The 20,746-nt window shown below is 42.2% G+C and overlaps 3 protein-coding genes across 3 annotated transcripts in view; all 3 read right to left on the reverse strand.

Annotated features, from left to right (window-relative positions):
- Positions 1–7,370, reverse strand: part of cpamd8 (C3 and PZP like alpha-2-macroglobulin domain containing 8) — a 45,390-nt gene extending 38,020 nt beyond the window's left edge. Inside the window, exons 1-10 of the mRNA XM_061078151.1 lie at positions 7,285–7,370; positions 4,452–4,603; positions 3,939–3,961; positions 3,107–3,272; positions 2,157–2,209; positions 1,568–1,585; positions 1,030–1,084; positions 710–823; positions 408–492; positions 81–189 (exon numbers count right to left, since the gene is read on the reverse strand). Coding sequence (XP_060934134.1) covers positions 81–189; positions 408–492; positions 710–823; positions 1,030–1,084; positions 1,568–1,585; positions 2,157–2,209; positions 3,107–3,272; positions 3,939–3,961; positions 4,452–4,603; positions 7,285–7,370 — 861 coding nt within the window. The remainder of the gene's footprint in view (positions 1–80; positions 190–407; positions 493–709; positions 824–1,029; positions 1,085–1,567; positions 1,586–2,156; positions 2,210–3,106; positions 3,273–3,938; positions 3,962–4,451; positions 4,604–7,284) is intronic.
- Positions 7,371–8,334: 964 nt separating this feature from the next.
- Positions 8,335–12,199, reverse strand: sac3d1 (SAC3 domain containing 1). The gene is made up of 4 exons (XM_061078258.1): positions 12,144–12,199; positions 10,605–11,022; positions 9,879–10,161; positions 8,335–9,643 (listed from the first exon to the last, which is right to left on the reverse strand). The coding sequence occupies exons 1-4, from the start codon at positions 12,170–12,172 to the stop codon at positions 9,177–9,179; spliced, it is 1,197 nt and encodes a 398-aa protein (XP_060934241.1). The 5' UTR covers positions 12,173–12,199; the 3' UTR covers positions 8,335–9,176.
- A 1,918-nt stretch (positions 12,200–14,117) lies between these two features.
- Positions 14,118–18,701, reverse strand: haus8 (HAUS augmin like complex subunit 8). The gene is made up of 10 exons (XM_061078519.1): positions 18,508–18,701; positions 18,140–18,204; positions 17,527–17,588; positions 17,221–17,347; positions 16,875–16,985; positions 16,688–16,791; positions 16,367–16,525; positions 15,779–15,920; positions 15,146–15,287; positions 14,118–14,394 (listed from the first exon to the last, which is right to left on the reverse strand). Exons 1-10 carry the CDS (start codon positions 18,564–18,566, stop codon positions 14,268–14,270), a joined length of 1,098 nt encoding a protein of 365 aa, XP_060934502.1. The 5' UTR covers positions 18,567–18,701; the 3' UTR covers positions 14,118–14,267.
- Between the last annotated feature and the right edge of the window lie 2,045 nt (positions 18,702–20,746).

The raw sequence follows: 20,746 nt of genomic DNA on the forward strand, positions 1-20,746 counted from the left end.
AAAGTCAAAAACTTGTTTCAATACCAGATCTGAAATAAATCGGAGCATTAAGATATCATCGATTCAATAAATAAACAGACCTCCATATTTTTGATCACAGGATGGCCCATCTCATGACGGTAGTAGCCCACTCCATTCACCGTCATATTCACCGTCATCTTCCCCGTCACTGGCTTCCCAAAGGTGTACCTGAACAACATCAACATGTCAGACTGCTACATCTACAGGACAGCCAAGGTCAGGGAACCAAGAAACGTGTGTAGAAAAAAAGCACGATGAATATAAAAAACAGAGCTGCAGGTAACATCATTTTACGGGTTGGTCAGCAAAACAAAAGTCCCCCCTTGTGAAATGCTGTTCGAGAACATCTGTGCGATATGTTCTCTGATGAATGTTAAGTGACTTACCTTGCCCTGACAGTCGCCTGCTCGCATGAGTTCAGGTCCCGGACGTAACGTGGCGGATCGATCATCAACTCAAACTTGGGCATCACTGTGAACAAGGCAGCAGAAGATAACTTTCCAGTTACATCACCCACTTTCATGCTACCTGCATTTTTAAATGTATCGAATTGTATTAAATCCAACCATTTTATACAATAGTAACATAGTAAAACATTCTCTAAACATAGATAATTAGGTGTTCAAAACACAACTGAGGATGACTGAAAGCACCCACAGGGCTAAAAACAACACGTGCAGGCTCTCACCATATTTCTGCACTTCAAACGACTTGTTATAGGTGTGGCCCTGCACCTCCACAAAGATCAACCACTCTCCAAACACAGGCTGGTCAGACAGAGGGAAACTGGTGTTCACAACCCCTATAGCAGAGAGAAAATAGGAGAGAAACATGTTATTAACAGTATACACTCCTGTTATGAAAATTAAAGTGCTGTTGAATTATGAAAGATGCACATGTTACTGTGTGGTTACAGTCCAAAATATCACAAAGAGAAATCTACGATGAAATATGGACATAGGACCTAAACTATGATGGTGTCAACACACTTCAGAAGATGTGTCTTACCACAACAGACAGAATTCAGACTCTTCCACTGAACCATCCTGGATCCTCTTGGATCCTGAAAGATCGAATTGGGAGACAAAAACATTGTTCAGGTTTTACATTAAGGTGCTGAACAATGGTAGGCCTAACAATCATTGACCTGAACTTGACCCGGAGACTTAGCTCCTGTCTCCGACCAGTGTTAAAATGCTATCAGATCTTTTCCTCGGGTGAGAAATACGCTGACGGTAAGAAGGTAGTAAACAAAATCGTCTATGTGAACAACAACCTGTTATTCAACCCTCCAGACGTCTCAGAATGTGAGCAGAGAGACGATAAATTAGCAAGGTCAGCAAGTACACAAGAGGGAGAGAGAGAAGAGGAGTATCTGTTGGTGTTGTTTATCCTTGCACTGTTCCATAGAGCACCCTGTTATCTAGGTGAGCTGCCTGGACTTATGCTCTATAATCTCCAACTAGTCTGGGAACTCAAATTGCCACTGTCCCCTCCCGGACACGGCTCAGCCAACCCTGGGTGGTCCCTGCCAGCCTCCACTCACCAAAACATACGCCTCAATCTGCAAAAACAGGAGAGAGAGAGAGACAAGCACAAGATGTTATGAATTCGATTTGAAAAATAAAAAAATCTTGAAAGTCCAGAGAGGATCCTCTGCTTCACCTCCCCTCTCATTCCTTATCCAACAATCATCCATCTGTGAAAGTGAGCGCTGCCCTTTACCAGCAGCAGACCTTTATAGCTGCAAACATCAATAAACCATCTGTCCGCACAGTTGCACAGTATATTTGGAGCCATTGCTAACATTCCAGGAGAAAGGACTCTCCCTGAGCTTCTGTAAATAGGTGACTGTACATTTCTCGCTCGCGCTCAGAGTGCGAAGCTTCTCCTCATAATTTCGCCGATTAGAGACTGAGAAGTTAGTCTGTGTTGTTAAACGATATCAGATTCAGAATCTGTAGTTTCTGCACTAAAGAGCTCCAGAATTATAGATTTTGCGTTAAAATCCAAATCATTTTTTGTGGAATTTTTTAATAAATTCTTCTCACATTCATCCAGATTGATGAGTTATGTTTGGAGTGTTTTTTTAGGCATGTTCTACTTTTATTTACACGGCATAATCTTCCATTTACCTTGTCATTTACTGGCCTCAGGTCGGGGGTGACTGTGTAGATGTTGATCAGCACTAAAGGCAGAAAAAGAAAACAATGTTTACATCAGCTCAACACGAAAACCTTGATGCATTTGAACCAGATCAACAAAATTGGTGCAAAGTTATGTCCCAATCAAGACACTGCATAATATTTACAGTAACACAAAATCACAGTGCTTATTATATAAACACAAACTATTGAACTGATTTCCACAAAACTTGTTGGTCGAAAGTGATATGGGTCTGAGAAGAAGATCAGGGGGCAGATCCAGGTTTTTTCTTTAACGTTGTAAGAAAGGTAGTTTTAGACATTGTCATTGATTTCTTAAAGATTGATTCATGGGTCTTTATTTAGAATATCTGTGTGTTTAGGGGACTGATATTTATCTTAATGTACAAGTTGGATGCTGTAACTGTCTCATTGACACTTTTATTGTATCATTTTAAGTAGAATATATTGTAAATATGACACATTTCCTTGAGTTGAAACAGCTTTTGGACCAAATACAATGTGACCAAGTGATTTCAAATGTAGTAAATAAGCTGGTAAATTGGATGTAAATGTTGTAAAATGTATGTCCTTAAACTGCTGTTTGGTTTAATTTCCTGTGCTTTTTCTGTGGGATTATATTTAGACACAAATGTAACTGGGCTACATGACCAGATTTGGAAAAAGACTGATGGACTGTGGCATTGTGGGTGAGAATCGGCATGGAAGTGGAGAATGGATGTGCAGTCTTAAAGTAAGCGTTCGTAGCTGGACTTTTATGACAATGTTTGTCAGAGTGTCACAGTGTCAGCCCAAGGAAAGACAGAAAGACTAAAGAAATCTTCAAAGAAATCTGTCAAAAAGAGTGGCCACTATTTCATCTGACCTAATCCTCAATTCAAGTTTCTACTGACTATCTAGCAGATGCACTATGTGGGAACCTTTATGTTTGGGTTTGTAGACGGGCTTGTCGGTCTGGATGAAGACAGTCGTGCCCTTGCTCTCCACGGTGACGGTGGTGTAGTTGTGGAAGATGTAGCCGCCCTCGGTGAGGTGACGGTTTCCCCATACCTTGAGGTGGGCCTGGCCTCTGAGCCCGTAGGGAACCTGGTGGCACATTCACACACATGAGTGCAAACAGAGGAAGGATCGAGACTGGATTTACCAGAACCGAATTAGGTCAGTGGGGGAAAGGATTGAAGTGTTTACTCTCGATGGCTGCATTCTATCAGGAATTATTCCACCTGACTTAAGATTTAAGATTTTGTTCAAGGGGAACACAAGCTACAGAACAACAAGAGAACTACATTTAAACACCAGAGGAAGATGCCAAGCGATAACACTGCTCACTCTACATGACTTTATTTCACGAGAATGAGGGTGGAGGTTACAGGGAGGGGAGTACAGGCGGGGGGTGGGGAGAGCAAGGGGGAGAGGAGGAGGGAGGCAGAGGGGAAGAATCGAGTCGTGCATACTAGATTATCTATTCCAGCCTTTGGGAGCGGCGGACCATACATGCACGTCAACAGCTGTTGCATATTATACTGAGGCTGTTACCTTACTCCCAATGAATGAGCTGAGACAGATGTTGCATTACAAATAATGTTAGTGTTGATTTGCATGTTGCCTGAGCAATGTGCACACAGCGCTCGAGAGGCTCTCACTACTGTGCAGCTGTCACCGCTAAACATCCCTGAGAGCAGCAACGTGCACGCAGTGTAGGACACTGTGCTCGGGAAGCAAATGTTAACCAAGTGGCAGGAGCTGACTCACCTTGAGTTTGACGGTGCCTTTGTCTAAAAGAGAAACAATGAGATTATTTAAAGAGGGATATTTTGCCACATGAATATACATCTCTGTTCTCCCCTATCAGGGTAATCACCAGTACGATGGTATAAATATTTGCCCGGAGGTTCTCGTCCTGGCTGAGCACGACATCCAGCTGCAGCCCATCTCCATGCCACTCTAAGGCAGAGCTAGCACCATATATTAATGGTGCCGTCAAACAAATCCCACTCTGTATACACTAAGCGGTTGGTGGGACGAGCTATAACTGAAGCCTCCAATCATAGATGATGTGAATGAGAACTCAGGCTGGTCAGGAGCACACGGTAGTGGAAGACATTGTGTGTGTTCCTCATATGTTTGTGCCTGCGTCCCTGCCTGTGTGATCTCAACATCCTTCTGAATAAATCACACAAAGCACGCATCTCACAGCTCGACCTGTCAGTGCTAGTTTTCTCTTTCAAAAGTATAACGCGCCGTAGCTTCAGAATTTGTTCTCACCGAGCACTGAGCCGTGGCCGTGAGCCACCGTCTGGCCCTTCACCGACAGCTGCACCTGGACCCGGGTCTCTGCCTTTGCATTGAAGATGGTTACGCTCACACTCTCCTCCACGCCGGCTCGAAACACAGAGGGTGCAGCAACCAAATAACCCCTGGAACAAGAAGGCAAGGTGGAGAGAGAAGGATGGAGAAAGCAAAAAAAAGAGGGAAGGAGAGATGAGGATATGAGGGTGGGCAGAGTAGGAGAAACAAAAGGAGAGGTCAGAGAAGGACATTTGACAGGAAGAGGGTAAACATATGATGGATGTGGATATTTTTTTCCGATAGCATATGGATGTGGGACAGTTCGGGCCTTCTTGTGGCAAAATTGACAAATAGCAAATATTGTAAAAAATGTAAATGTGGCCCAAATATCCCAAAACAAAATTGGAATTTTTTTTGGGCAAACGTGTTACTCCAGGCGAGGTGTAATCTGGGTGTGAACCCACATTGGCTCATGTGATAAATGGTGAATATGGCCAGAATAGCAAAAAACTAATACAGCCACCTTCGGGACCTTTGATTGACACGCAGTGTTGTTCACTTGCACAAACAAGATGCACGCACACGGCAACAGCACATACAAACAGGGACATACCACATGGATCTGTGTGGGGAGATCAAGTTTAATTGCAACAGTTACCAGGGACACGTTACCTGTCGGCCAAGGAGCTTTCTGCCCCGAGTGTTTTCTTTGGGTGGTCTGGCACCTCTGACAGAACCCTCGGTGTCTGTTTTTGAAAACTAACGACTGAGATTCCACACAGTCGCTCTGCCATTTAATTGAGGGAAGGAGCCTGTCCCTGAGGTCACGGTGCAAAGGTCATTCTTTGATGATTATAAAAAAAAAAAGTCTAGGGGGGGGGAAAAGGCCCACTTTAAGTTTTATTTGGGGGAAAGAAGAAGATGACATCTGGCACAGAGCAGCATGTAGCTCAGGTAACAGAGGTAGAAAAACAGGAGCTCTTGTTAGGGATGGTGCTGCAGAACCAGCTTGATGGAGTGATGATAAAAGTGATCATCATTCAGCTACTTCTATTATTTGTGAGCATGAATTGATTTGACTAAAGTAAAAAAACAATCTGTTATGCCACCCAGATGTTGCAGGCGTACCTGAACCAATCTAACTCTAAGTACCTTTGTGTTTGATCAAACCACTTCTCTCACACTAAGACTCCACTTCTTAAAGGCAAACAGGCCCGCTCACCCGCTGAAGAACTTAACCGAAGATCACACAAATTAGGAGTGAGCAAAAGCCTCGAGCACAAACCCAATTGCATGCCTGAAAGATCAGGTGGTTGGCATTACAGCAGGGCTGCATTACAGCCAGAGGCAACTGCAGTTCCTGAGAGGGAGAGAAAGAGAGTAAGGAGAAAATCCCCCTGGAAAATAAGGCTTCGGGAAAAAAAGAGAGAAGATAATACGAGGAAATTGACTCTGTGCGTTTGATCTACAGTGAGTTTAACCAGCTCTCGGATGGGTCCGGATCAGGTGGTGGAGACCATGTTTATTTCAGTCACATGGTCCTGATGTGCTCAAGTTCTCATTGTTTTTGCCCAACTTTTGTCCTCAGCTGAGAGCCGCTGCTCGCTGCCTGAGAAGGATTTATGTTCTCCTTTGTAGGTGAAGTCCTAAACAGTCAGCTCTTTGCTCGTCACATGGTTTCATGTTCTGAGCCCTTTTGCCCAAAATTCACCCTTAAGCTGAGAGTTGGTTAATACATGTCAACAATGTGAGCTCTCTTTTGTAGATCAAGCATTTGTGAGTAAATTGGTATTTTGGGGGTTTATTTCCTACATTGAGCTGCATTCTTTACCTCCTTTACCCCCTTGGGCAACATGGAAGAATTCTTTTCAACTCTTCACTATTAGCAACACAACTCTCAAGGTCAGAATTAAAACAACAGCCGCACAGATGGCATGGGAGAAACTAAAGTAAATCTTTTTAAAATCTGGTTTGCTGGAATAATCCTAATATAACTGGCCACTGACGCAACCCGTTCATTTTGAGATATAAGAATATCTATATAGTACTTATTTTACATTAATTAAATAACATATGTAGGGTTTAATAACACATTAAATGCTGATAAAGAAGCCATATTGAATTGGTTAGGTTTAGGGTTACCACTACTACCACTGCAGCAGTCATTCATGTATGACTACTACAGTGGAAGCATTAGCTCAATAACATGCATGATTGCTCAGCTGTCCAATAACGTGTATGACTGCTCGATTGTCCAATAACTGTGTGGCAACTTCAATAACTTGTATGACAACTCACTAGTCTGCTCACCAGTCCAATAATATGTATGGCTGATCAGTAGTCCAATAACATACAGGGCTACTTACTTGCCCAATAACATGTATGACTGCTCACTAGCCCGAAAACATGTATGACTGCTCACTAGTTCAATAACATGTATGACTGCTTACTGATCTGCTCAGTAGTTCAATAACATGTAACTGGAATGAGAGGTCTAAAAAAACATGCCTGACAATGTGTTGTGACATTAGGTGCAATGGCATTAAACTCCTCACATGACAACGTGACAGACAGGGGCATGTGTTGTTATACAGTAAATATCACAGATCCGCTACAAAGAAGCTCCCTGCACATAGCTTCATGAGATATTCGAGTTTCTATGGCTACAGGTCAGATAATGAGAGAAATCAAACTGTATTTCCCTGCAGGTTTGGACGAGTGCAGCTGCAGTGAACAGGAGAGACATGGAGTAGTTACAGTATTGTAGCAAAGCAACTGCAGGACATGCAACACACTGGCTCATACTTACTGTCTGTCTTGTGCACAACTGGGGCTCACGTTGCACAGGAACAAGGTCCAGCAGAGACTCCAGGCTGTCAGAGACGAGCGCAACATGTCGTGGCCTCAGTGGGAGCGAGATCCTGCGGGAACGAGGGCTCCCAGTCCTCCGCTCCCCTGGAGGAGGCTGGATCTGGGAGCTCGAGGGAGAAAGTTAAATGGGAGTTTGAACAGCACCGTGTGCGTCCGCAACTCTCTCGCGTCTACGTATCCATTGAGGTTTTGGTTGTAGGTGTGCAGAGAGAGAGAGAGAGAGTGAGAGAGAGAGTTTCAGAGTCCCGGAACCAAAGATCTGCTTTTTGCAATCATCGCCAAAAAAACAAAATCAATCTTCCAAGTAAAAAAACCCTTTAGTGTGTGCGAGTGTTTTTTCTTCTTCTTCTAGAGCCCAGAGTACACAGGCAGTCCTCTCCCATGTGCCTTCTTCACCCGCCCCGGTTCCGTTCTCTCATATTTCAGCATTACAAATAGAGTAAAAGCGTCCTCCCACTGCAGCGCGCCAAAGAAAAGACTGGATCACAGTAAAGAAAAGTTGGACATGTCCGATCCTTCCTGCGGATCTCTCTCGATCCTCTGCTTCCTGCAGCAGCGAGTCAGCAGACGATCAGCTGCAGGCTGCGATTCATTCTCTTCAATGCCTCCTCTCTGTGCACAGGGAGCATGACTAACCCCAGTGTGAGAGGTACAGGACCCCGCAGCTCCTCACAAGTTTACCTGCACATGGCACATACTCTCTGGTGTCATACTCTCTGGTTTCCCGCTGCCATCTGTGAAACAATGAGCCCCCAGCTGCAGCCGGCTCCTCCTGCACTGGAAAACAACCTCCACGTCCGCTGCTAGAATCGCAACACCACACAAACCCTGTTTCGAGCAGGATTATATCTGATTTAGCCTCCTGTCCCTCCACAAGTTAAATTACGCCCGTAATGCGTACAAACATCTGCTGCCCCCAAGTGGTGAATAAGCTGTGGTGCAGAGAAACGAGTTCAAATTACAGTGGAAAAAGGCGTTTTTTCTTTTCATAACAAAATTTATTGACATAACTCTGAGGTACAGCGTATTAAGAGTGAATAAAGGCCGATGCACAGTAGTTTCCAGCAGGTTAACTGAAATACTGAATGAACACAGTAACATGATAAAAAACAATTCACATCTTCCAGGGCCCCAAGTGCTTACAAGGATACAAAAAATAAAAAACATTTAGAACCAAGATGATAACTTATTTTTCTGACTGATGCCACTCTGTAGGTATATGGCAAATCCATGGCTGAATCAGAATCATGTCCTGGTAAAACATGTCAACATTAAGTGTCCTCGATGGGAGCACCAAGACTGAAATTCAACCAAAGGAAAAGAGAAAAATATGGAGCACCAAATTGTGCTGTTTTTTTTTTATCTGTTGCACACAATTGACAAATTTATTTGCATTTCTAACTACGTCAGTTTCCCACAAGCAGCCACCGTGATTGAAAGAACTCGGTTAATCTAGCTTTCAACTTTGAGTATCTGCTAAGAACAAACTTTTAAAGGCTATAAAAGGCAACATACTCCTTTGTTTTTGTAAATATAATCCAATTAGAACTTTACTTTGCAGACAAATTTGATCTTGTGTGCACAAGATCAAAAAAAAAATCACCTATCAGGACTTTAGGGGCTCCATAGTAAAATACAAAATGTTTAAGCATTGGCCTAGCATTGCGTTTCTTGAAATTTTAAATATTTAACAAGGAAAAACACATGATGAAAACTCTACACATCTGAGAGTGTCTGAAATTTGGTTCAGCTTGATTTAATTTAAGGGGACTGTTGGACCTTAGTGGAGGTATGCACCATTCTAGTTGACCCCCCCTTTGTCTCTTTGTCTCAAGCACAACCATCAATGATACTCCTGACAGTGAGGTCTCTCTGTTTCTCAGCTACTATGTTGTGATATTGTTTACAGTGCAGTTTCCCTTGTTCCGGCTCAGTGAAAGCAGTCTTGGAGAAAACCACTTGGTCGTCCTGGGTAACCTCCACTCCGTAAGACAGGCAGAGCTGGACTGTGAGCGACTGGTCTAAGAACAAGAGCTGAGCTAGTCTGTGGAGAGGAAAGCGACAGTTGCGGCTGCTGAATCCGTAGCTGAATATGTGCAGCAGATCTCTACGACTTGTCGCCAGGTGCCGGTGGAGCGCACAGCTCTGCAGGAAGTTCAACCGCTGAGCCAATCGGAGCAGGCGCACCGGATTTCGCTCCAGATAAGCCCGGTTGATGGACAGAGCGAGGCTGATGGCGGGGGTGCTGTGGAGCGGTTCAGGGAGCTCCATAATGTGACGCACGGCACGAGATGAACCTGGCAGGGACGAAGAAAATGGAAAATGATCAGCAAATACAGCAAACATGGCTTCTAAACACACCTTTTATGTAACTTCCACAAAGGACAAAGGAGTAAAGAATCTGCAGTGCACAAGAGGAGCAATTAATAATTAATCGGCACTTTCAATTTGTATTAAATGCCTCAACAAACATTTAAATATGCCGCTGCAAAAAACCCTGTTAAGCATTTAACTTTGCAATTAATAACTAACCCAAGTTGTAGAGAAGACCAAGAGCTTGAAACTCCTCCTGGTTCGGATGCTGTTCTGTTCCTGCTTTGTAGCAATCCAGCAGCCAGCTCAGATTCTCCTGTAAGTGTGTGTCGTTGATCCGTGGGTCGTAGAGACGCAGCGGCTCGCCACAGAGACGGTAAGAGGCATAGATGAGGAAACGCACCGTTCGCTCTAATATTAACACACAGTCCGAACCAGACACCCGCTGGATAATCATGTCCTGCTTCACACCACGCAGCCGATCAAAAACAAAGCCGTAGACCTAAAAGATGAAAATGATTTAAAGATAAGATATGCATCTATGATTGTCATTTCAATATTGCAATGAAAAATGAACAAAATCAGTTGTACAGATTTTTGTTTTCAGGACATTTTATGACCACCACACATTCAGAGTTTGACCATTTTTCCTCCAACATATTATGCCGATTACAACACAGGGAAAGATTGGATGACACACAACCCATTGGGAGTTTTATGTGTTACAGCTGAACATCTCCACTAGGTTCATGATGTTTTGGCAGAAGCTTACATCAGGCTGTTTTAGAAAACTGCTTGTAAACTTAATCTTCAGTGAAGTTCCAACTGTTAGAAAAGGTTTGTAAATGATGCCAAACTTTTGGACACTATGTAAACAATTTCATTAATATAGCTGACGATACTAAACTGAAGGGCCGGCAAAAAAGATGTGTAAATACTACTCGCCTCAGTCCATGGATGCAGATTGGTGGAGGCAGCGATGTCATCGATCAGGTAACAAACAGTTTTCAGCAGCACAGCAGGTGGACGGAGGTCAGTGGGGGTTGTTGCATCTTTCCCAGCTGCTGGTCTGGAATACTCCTTGACAGCGCGTAAGGGGTCTCCACGGGGCGGACGGTGGGTTTCTGTACCTGCTAATATCTCGAAGCGGTGCAGGCAGTTCTGTGCCTGACGAACCTGCAGCTCATGAGCAGGACACATGGTCTGGCAGGTCCCCCTGGGCACCGTCTCTCTCCCCTGCGGCTCATGTCTCTCGCCCTCCTCCTCCCGTCTCACCCAGGCTTTGTCCGGGCCTCGCCATTGCTCCTGGTTCCTCGGCCTCCACTCTCCTCCTGCCAGTGCATCCCTCCTCTGCGAGTGAGAGCTGTTTGAGGAGGTTAAGAAGTAGATGAACGTGTGATTAAACATCTCACAGATCTACTTTATGAAAGGGAGGACCACCAGCTTATCTTATGATGGTCCTCATCAAACCTGGGGTTTTTCCGTGGTAAATCATCACACTTTTGAGCAGCACCATCACAGATCTCACTGAAAGTTGTCATGGTCGTTTGGTCAATTTCATGTGTCTCTGATCTAAATTAAGGGAGAAGTGCTAAGAAAGTTTGAATTTGTTTGGGGCGCAGGACTCACTGTCACACAGAGAAATAGTCCTCATATCGTTTAAAGCTCCCTTCCAGCTCCACATTTGTCTTACCAGTATGTTATCATAGACTTAAAAATAACTGCATTATGAGTGATTACTACTGACTGTTGAATTCGAACATAGCTATTTATTAAAATAGGTCCAATGTTAGCTTATAATGTCATCAAGATCTTTGGATTTTGAGTTGCTCCTGAGATTTCATCACTCATCTGAAGTGTCACCACATCACTAGTTGTGAACAATGTCGTGAACAACAGATAGTGATCAGTGTGTAGTCAGACACATGCACACAACCATTGCAGCCCTTTGTTATGGTTTCCAGGATTGTGGGATATTCCAACATTTAAGCTAAACAGTGACGAGTCTGTGTACAGGACAGTTTATGACTCTAAAACCTTTATAGGACATGAATGAAGTGTACAAAACAAATCCCCTTTCAACACTAACGATGGTTTAGTTGTTATTTTTAATCACTTTTAAAAACACGAAACACTAAGTTATCGTAATCCCTGTTGAATTGAGCTAAACAGCTACTTATTTGGTCAAGTCTGTCGTGCTTGGTTAGTAGCTTCCTCATTAGCATTCCGTTAGCATTAAATGCATTGTATAGTGTAGTGTGTGGAGGTGTATAGTGAGGCTAACCACCTAGCTACCCTTCATGTCTAACCATTAGCCAGAACCGACAGTTAGCTAGCTAGCTAACAAAGACAGATAACGCGTGAATGCCGCTTCCTCCACATCACACCACGCAGGTGTGATGTGGAGGAACAACTACTGACACAGACAAGTATTTTCTACGAAAAGTCCAGATAACACGAAGTAAAACTCCGGTTTGTACTCACATGCGACGAGGCGCTCTCCTGCGGTTCATTGGACCTTCAGGCAGGTCGTCACTTTCCAGCGTCGTCCAATAAGAAGGAGCCAGTGTTGTTTTGATGGAACGTCATATCCGGAATTGTGGGCTGCCTGTTTGTCCCGCTCGTGTGCTGTCTGCAAATCACCGAGCACTTTATTAGGAACACCAAACTTCTGTTGGGTTGTTCTTCTCTTTGCTCTGCACCTGAAGACACGGGGTGACTGTGGAGGCCTTGCAAATCACTGAGCTTAGTCAAACCGGTGTGAGACGTCTTTTTTACAATTGTGGCCATAAAGGGATGCACATGATCAGCAACAATATTAAGACAGGCAGTGACATTTAAACCATGATTGATTAGTAATAAGGGGCCTAGATTACAACCCCAGCAGCAGCCTGGTTGAACCATGGTCCTTCCCCGAGCTGAAACCAGTCCTCCTCTGACTTGATGATTTTTCTTCACTTAGTGCTTGAGTGCTGTACATGAAAATCCAGCTCTCAATTACCAGGCTCTCTGGCCCTATTAATAATATCAAAGTAATTTCCCCTCATTGTGATTTTTAATGTGAACATTAACTTTAGCTGCTGACCTCTAGCTGCATTACTTTTTGTGTTGCACTGTCCTATGATAGAATAATCAGGTGTAGCCTACTGGAGTGTTCCTAGTTAAAGTTTAGGTGAGTAAATAATGTTAATAGATGAGGCAACAAAGAAATACATAAAATTGGAATTAATCTTTCTTCAAAAGGAAAATTGATTTGTATCCTTATTCCTATCAGTTATCTAGTGAATACACAGTATTGTCCAACAGGTTTAGGTATGTTTTGATGCCATTCTTTTCCTACACATAATACAAAAAGTGAGGCATCTGATCAGTATCAAATTCATTCCACGGGGTGACAACGACCCCAAGCACTCTAGTGAAGAAGAACGAGCAACAGATGGTGTGGCCCCTACCGAGTCCTGATCTCCACATCAGATGAACAGATGAACAGATGATCAAGATGCTGGAACAAAGTACCCATCCACCCAACAAGTACCAGTACCATGTGCAGAGAAGTGGTGCTGTTACAAATGGAAAAGGGTGGCCACACAAACTATTTGGTTAAGGTTTTTCTGTTCACAAAACTATATTTATTTTTTTATCATTAGAGATATAAGATTCAATATATGTCTATGTAGTGCTTATGCGTTGTGCAAATACAGCGACGGAGTATAACACATAATTGATCTACTGCAGATTTGTATAATGTTTTGCCGTTCCATTAAGTGTTTGTCATTCTCTTCCCCAATAAGTCAAAAACCACAACCTACACTAAGGAATAAAAATCCATCTTTCAACTTGAAGAAACGACTGTGACATTTATCTTGATGTAGGTTTTGGCCATATCACCCAACCCACTGCCGAACCATTTAGAAACACATTTAGCTTCCTTACTTTGTAAATGGATTTTTTTTTTGTCTTACCTTGTGTCTATATTGTATCTTTACTTAAAGTTTCATCTCTATTTTTACTCTGCCCTTTTGCTAATGATGATTGAAAAATAATAATCCGAATTTAGCATCAAACGTGTTACGCAGAGGTATTATTCTGAAAAGCCCTAATCGGAGCTCAGGGGCCGTGACAAATTTTGAGAGCGGCGCCATCCTCCCTGCAGCTCAGCCAGAGGTTCGACCCCCCCCCCCCCCCCCACCCACACACACACGGTCCATCCTCTGGAGGGTGAGGGGTTGTGTTGATGACCACAAAGCGCATCTCCCCCCGAAGCGCGGCAGAGGACGCATGTGGATACATGGAATAAGCTCATGTAAGGGGTCGCACTCATCCGTTGTGTGATCGATATCGGTGGGACAGTTTGTTGAGATGTGTAGTGGAGCTGATCATCCGCAGTGTTGATTTGTTTATTTCTGGTTTATATTGTTTTCTATTTATGTTATATTTATTAATATTGTATCTATACACAGTCATTGTTTTTGCACTTCATATTTACATTTACAAATTCATAATACAGCACACAAAAACATTTGACAGTACACAATGTCACAAATGGCACAAAGGCAATTGGGGTTATCAAAGTGCATTTGCTTTGTATCCCATGCTGTGTGGACTTTGTCACTGTTTGGGGCAGTAGAGCTCGTGGGTTCTTGCAGGACCGAGCTGCTCTTCCTCCGCGGCCTGCTTGACGAGGATGGTATGTCGACAGGCTGATGAAGACAGCTCCAGCAGCTCTGAAAATGCACTAGATAAAAAAGGATGCAACAGCAATGTGTGAGTACAGGTGTAATCCAACTTTAGGTTCTACTGAGTAATTGGCTGTGTTCAATTCCTTACAAATAAATGTACTTATTTTCCAGCCACAGAAATACAATATTTTGCTATCAAATGAAAACTTTTTTAACAGTCAAAACAAAGCACTTCTAGCATACATGTATGTAACTGAGTGTTTATATTGTAATACCCATATATCTGTGTGTGTTATTGGCTCAAGGGCGCCCTCCCTCAGAGGTAGTAGCTAAATGCCCCTGCCAGGTTATGAGACGGCCTCAAGGTTAATTTCACAGTGCAGCCCTGTGTACAGATTGTATTTAATAATGTGTGTGTGTCCACTATATGAACATATACTCTAAGTCACAGAAATGTTTACCACATATCATAAGAAGTGTTACGAGTGGTTCGCTGATATGTTCAAATAAAGGCATGTTAAACTTTCTCAGTAAGCTTATGAGAGACGAGCCAGGAGGTGCTCGGTGGCAGTTGCCTATTACAAAACAACTGCATAATAACCAGTACATTTTCTATTCCTGATAAGATAATAAATGGCTGCAGAATGTTCTTCATTACCAAAGCAGAGCAAAGAATTGTTAGAACCAGCCAGTTAAAGCAAAGTGTTGCTGAGTTACACAAACAGTGAAATCCTTTGTGACCTAACAAAAGACCAAAACACTAACAAGGGAGGCCATGTTTATACAGCGTCCTCTATATGTGCCTACCCTGAAAGCTGCTGGCTGATGTCTTTTGATGTCATTTTGATGTTCCTGAGGCACTCAAGAGAGGTGCTGTTGTCCTTATAATCTCCCTCTGTACAGCCCAGCAATAGCTGCTCACTCTCCTTCAGGCAAACCTCAGCTTTATCTATAACGGGTAGATACAGGACAAAAGGATTATCATAACATTTAGAATAAATTCATAACACATCACATATTTCTTGTTACTCACGCTGGATAGGTCACATGGAAGAATACTAATAAATAAGATCAATTTTAAATCCACACATGAAACAAATTGTCAGAATACAGAAGCGCATTGTTTAAAAGTGAAAAAACAATATCTAAACATCAGAGGGACGGATAGGACACCGGTATCTGTGGTGACCAGTGACAATAGCACAGGGTATTTAACACAAGATTTTTGTAGTGTATTTTTGGGTTTATGCTCCTGTCAACTGTTTGAAGAGAACATGACTAGGTTGAAACAATTTGCTACATTAGCATACACCAATTAATTTACCAATATTAAAATAATCTGACTCCAATTTGTGAGTAATTTTTTTGTGCTATTAACAATGTTGTTTTTTGTAACTACAGCTTTTCATTTTTTAATCTTTCAAACAACGTAACTACAACCTAGAAATTCCCTTCGGTCTCCATCAATGTAGAAGTTCTTGACAGGCAGCTCATGTCTGGTGGTGTCAACAGCGGTTGCAAACGAGTTGTAGTGCTCTGTGAACTGCTGAGCAGCTTCTGCCACAGGAGTCAGTGCAGCAATCTGTGATGGAAAGTGATGAGATTAGAAGGATGAGAATCCTACATTCATAGAGTTTATACACAAACACTGAGCTTTACATTAAAACTATACACACTATAACACCAATTCACCAGCTTTTTATTATCAATTAGCAAAGTTGTGACCCAAGAAGCCTCAATATGTATGACAATGTAGCGAAATGTCTCCAGCAATAAATACAGTTATAGTATTAAGACACTCTGCCGTACAGATGGACTCATTTATATTACAAGCAAAATCATGATGATGATTTATAGCAACAAGACATTTCTGAAGTAGGTTCCAAATTCAGCTATGATGAGTATAATGATTGTTGCTGGTTGACAAAAATGTGACATTTTCTTTATGTCTTTCATTCCAATCACTCACAATATAGTTTAATGTATCACATTGAAAAAATCAGTGTACGGAGGAAACGTTTTCCTGACCTGCAAGTCCAGCAACTCATTCATCAGCCTGTTCTTCTCTGCGAGCAGGTACTGGCGCTTCTTCTCATGGACGTCTTTATGCAGCGCCTCATCTTCCTCCATTATCTGCAGGATCTTTGCCTCTGCCTCAGCTTTGAGTTTTGCAGTATTGCTCTCCATCTTTAAGTCAAACATCATAGAGACAGAAGCCAATCAGTCACAGCATGGGACACTTGGCAAGATCTTGATTCCCCATGGAACAGTGGTCTTACTTAAAATGTCATTGTACACTGACTTAACAAAGCAGATAGGTTGAAAACAGTTTATACATGACTGATTTACCTTAGCTGTGAGGTATGCCAGCCGTAACGTTTGCAACTCAATGTCCCTCTTCTCCTCTTCTGGGTGTCTCTCGGGTTCTGCTGCTTTTTCCACCACTGTTTTCTCTTCGATAAGAGAGACATTTGAAAGAAAACTTATTGGGTCATCCCATGTTCAATTGAAATTTAAAGGGTCTAAATCTGTTTACCTTTAATGACTGAAATATCAAACTCTGGTCGAAAGCAGGGTCCAGCTGAGAAAGTAGACTGTAGAATACTATCCCCGAGCAGTGACGGTTCTGTTTCCCGTGACATGATGGCTATAAGACAGATGAATATGCAAATGTTATCTATATCACAAAGATAATCTCATAGTCCCAAAACTAAGAGGAAACATGTTGTCAGAAAAGAACTATGCACTTCTTAACAAATCCTATCATACAGCTTTACACATAAAAAAGACATTCTTTAAAGCAGTTAATGTGCTTTAAAATGAAAATTCTCAGGATCTGTTATAAAATGCGTGTATACAGATTCCTAATTATTACCACTTACATGTTGCAAGAGCCTGTGGGGCCATGGAGCGTCTTGGTGATACGCCCAGCTTTGGTCTGACACCACTGGGTTTAGGTGAGATAGGCCTCAGTGGCCCGGCACTAGACTCGTTGGTCAGCGAGTTACTCTGTCAATGGTTAAGAGATTATTTAATAATGCACAGATGTGTATCATTGAAGGTACGACAGCGACAAACTGAGAGGGACTGCTTCACTTGAACTGCACATGAACAGGTCATACAGACGGAGAAATAACCATCGCAAACATATGAAAACTGTAAAAAACATAAATAAGGAGAAGCAATACCTTCGAAAGTGATGACTTCTCAGCAGACTGCATATATCGAGACTTGACTATGGTTCCACTTGCTAAAGTTTGATGAAGAAATTTGGACAATTATAGACAAAAAGAAACAGTATTAAAATTGATAAAGCTCTGTTATGATTCATCGAGTAAATATGTCATGTCTCATGTGAGCTAAAACGCCCCTTGAAGGGAAATAAAAATATGCAACATGTGTACATTTTCCCGAGTTAAATAATTTTCCAAATCCACTGTTGTTTTTTTTAGGTTGGAGGGCGACAGTAACCAAAATGTTCCCGGACCACAGTTCTGTCATCCTACAGTATATCACAATACCAGATCGCTCATGGTTTTGAGCACAGTTCCTTTGTATCCCAAGCACATCTACAACAAATCTGAGGCAAGGTTACAACATAGAGCAAATGAAACATCATAATTAACACAGTTCAAGCTGAGTTTAATGTGTGAGTGCCACTATGAAGTTGTTTTTGAAGAGGAATCGTGGAGAGATTTAAGAAATCCTGGGGTGTATGTCATATCTGAAAGGTGGCACCATTATCAAAACTTATTCAAGTAATCAACTCAGAAAACCAATGAAGTTAAAACAAATACTTACTCTTGACACTTCTCTTAGCGGTCCCGCTGCTGCTGGTTTTATTCGCATTGCTCCCACTTTTCGAGCTGCAACAGAAACGGAACGGTCGCACTGTTAAAAAACGAGCCGACCCAACGCTAAGCTAACATATAGCATCGCTTCCTGTAAGTTGCACTTCACAAACACGAACTGTTGCTTTGACAGGCTACGTGTTCACCATTTATAAAAGGGCACTTTACTGCTAATTAAAAACAGTACAACCTATCGTTTTAAGTAAAAAGACACAGCCTTTGCTGACGTTGCTTTAGTATATGAACTTCTCATAAAGTGAAACTGACCACAAATCTACAAGGCACTCGCTTTAAAGAAAAATAAATCAAAATTACTACCTTAAAGCGTCGGTGATTTTTAAAGCACTTGGTGCTATTGTTGTTCTTCTCGACGCCATAATGTTTAGAAGCAGAGTTCGGTGGAGAGAAGAAAACTTGTCCTGAAGCTACATCTTCATGAGAAGGGCTTCTTTCTGTTGCTGAGAGACAAACACAGGACGGAGTGGTTTGAGAAAGACCCGCCTGTACGCCAGTTTAGTCAGCCCCCAGAAACAAACAGTGATGCATTGGTTCCGCGATTCTTCTTCCTCTTCTCTACGCTTGTGTGGCCGCCTGCAAATGTTGAAAGTGAATGCTGACATCTAGTGTAGTGGAGTGTGTACTGTCACATTCATACATAAACAAACAAATTAATAAATTAATGAATACTATTATTTCCAACACAACTTTAAATCAATTTCCAGTCTGCTGAACCGATTATTTATTAATTAAAAGCAGCACTTTAAGTACAGCTTTACAGTACAGTTTGCTATTCACCCATTCACAAACACACATTCATACAGTGCATTTATGAGGGGTTCAGCATCTTGCCCAAGGACACTTAGTCATGCAGATGGAGAAAACTGAGATCGAACTGCCAACCTTCCCCTTAGCCAGAGCCGTCCCTAATCCATGAAATGTGGATAGATGGATGAATGGTTGGATAAACGGTCGATAGATAGATAGATAGATAGATAGATAGATAGATAGATAGATAGATAGATAGATAGATAGATAGATAGATAGATAGATAGATAGATAGATAGATAGATAGATAGATAGATAGATAGATAGATAGATAGATAGATAGATAGATAGATAGATAGATAGATAGATAGATAGATAGATAGATAGATAGATAGATAGATAGATAGATAGATAGATAGATAGATAGATAGATAGATAGACAATTCAATTTTAGCTTCCCATGTCATCTTTTCTCCTGCAGTAATGTATTTTTAATCCTCCAAGTTGTAAATAAAGTAAACAAATGCATGTGGGGGCTACATAATATACGCACAGCTTTTGGATTCTGTTGTACAGTTCATGTACTGCATGATTGAAAAATAAATGTTAGAGAAAGAATGCAACATTTGCTCTGCGTTGACTTCAGGTGACGTGGAAATCCACAGTTGTTCTAGTAACCACTAGATGGGTGTAAGAGTCTGCAGGATCAGACCAGTCCTCACCACCGAGTCGTTGGAAAGCTGTGTAAACACTGACCAGGTAACTACACCATCACAGTATTTACAGGGATGAATCACTGATATGTAGTACATGCAGGCAATACTCTGCCCTGTCCATCTAACTTACATGTGTGCAATTTGGGCACCCTGAGGGTACCCACACAGACACAGAGGAGAAGTGGAAATTCAAGCCTTGATTCTGATCACTGTCATCCATTGGAGATGATCACCTCTCATGTACATGTACCTGCATGTGTGCATCTTCATCCCGTTTGTGTGCACATCAGCTCAGCAAATTCTCTTACCTGTAAGTTTACTGGGTGACTGTGTGTACAAGTCTTAAAGGACATAATGGGTGCTGATCCCACCGGTCTGAGCTGGTCTTGGACAACAGGGAGGACAATAGGCGGAGAGTGGGTGTGGGACTGGGTGGTAAACACTGGTCAGGTGCTTCTGTCCCAGGTCCCGTCCACGGACATGGATGGTTAAACCTCCAGGGCTAGAGTAGGAAAACATTGGTTGCTGAAAATGTAAAGTAATAATTTAACAGGAATTTAACTCTGTATCCTTCACTATCTTGTAATATGTTTTACTTATAATATTATTTTTAATTAGATGAATTCTATTTTCTATTCTCTGGATAACATGACCTTTCAGCTTTAATGAATCTTGATGATGAAGGTTGAACATTTACATTTGGCACAATAATTGTAATTATGTGTGTGTGTGTGTGTGTCCGTCTCACTTTATCAGCCTGTGTAAAGGCCGGGTGCTATCGTCGCTCTGCTCTCGCTCAGTGTAATAAAGCCTTGAGGCAGGCTGCTGTGTGTCTGCATGCTGGCTGTCCATCTCTCACCACCATGCAATGCCACGACCAGTAGCTGCTCTGAGGTGAACAACTGCTGCTGTTGATGATGAGCCCGACAGAAGCAGCGTTCACTCCTTTATTTAGATATTGATGTTTTGTAGCTTTTACAGTATAAACCTTTTTATTGGCGTCGCGGTTTCCTTTTACTTTTCTCTGGAGTAAAAAGATGAGATTGAGTCCAAGACTGAGGAGCTGAAATGAAAGA

Source organism: Limanda limanda, chromosome 9, assembly GCF_963576545.1.
Source record: "Limanda limanda chromosome 9, fLimLim1.1, whole genome shotgun sequence".
Classification (NCBI taxonomy): Eukaryota; Metazoa; Chordata; class Actinopteri; order Pleuronectiformes; family Pleuronectidae; genus Limanda; species Limanda limanda.

Excerpts from the sequence above, each read along its gene's own strand:
- sac3d1 (XM_061078258.1), bottom strand. The coding sequence starts at position 12,172 with ATGAACCGCAGGAGAGCGCCTCGTCGCAT. Across the intron at positions 10,162-10,604 it reads ATCTGCATCCATGGACTGAG|GTCTACGGCTTTGTTTTTGA; the intron begins GCGAGTAGTATT and ends TTCATCTTTTAG. Across the intron at positions 9,644-9,878 it reads TGGTCTTCTCTACAACTTGG|GTTCATCTCGTGCCGTGCGT; the intron begins GTTAGTTATTAA and ends CGTCCCTGCCAG.
- haus8 (XM_061078519.1), bottom strand. The coding sequence starts at position 18,566 with ATGGCGTCGAGAAGAACAACAATAGCACCAAGTGCTTTAAAAATCACC. Across the intron at positions 18,205-18,507 it reads AAAATCACCGACGCTTTAAG|CTCGAAAAGTGGGAGCAATG; the intron begins GTAGTAATTTTG and ends TTTCTGTTGCAG. Across the intron at positions 15,288-15,778 it reads AGACCGAAGGGAATTTCTAG|ATAAAGCTGAGGTTTGCCTG; the intron begins GTTGTAGTTACG and ends TACCCGTTATAG.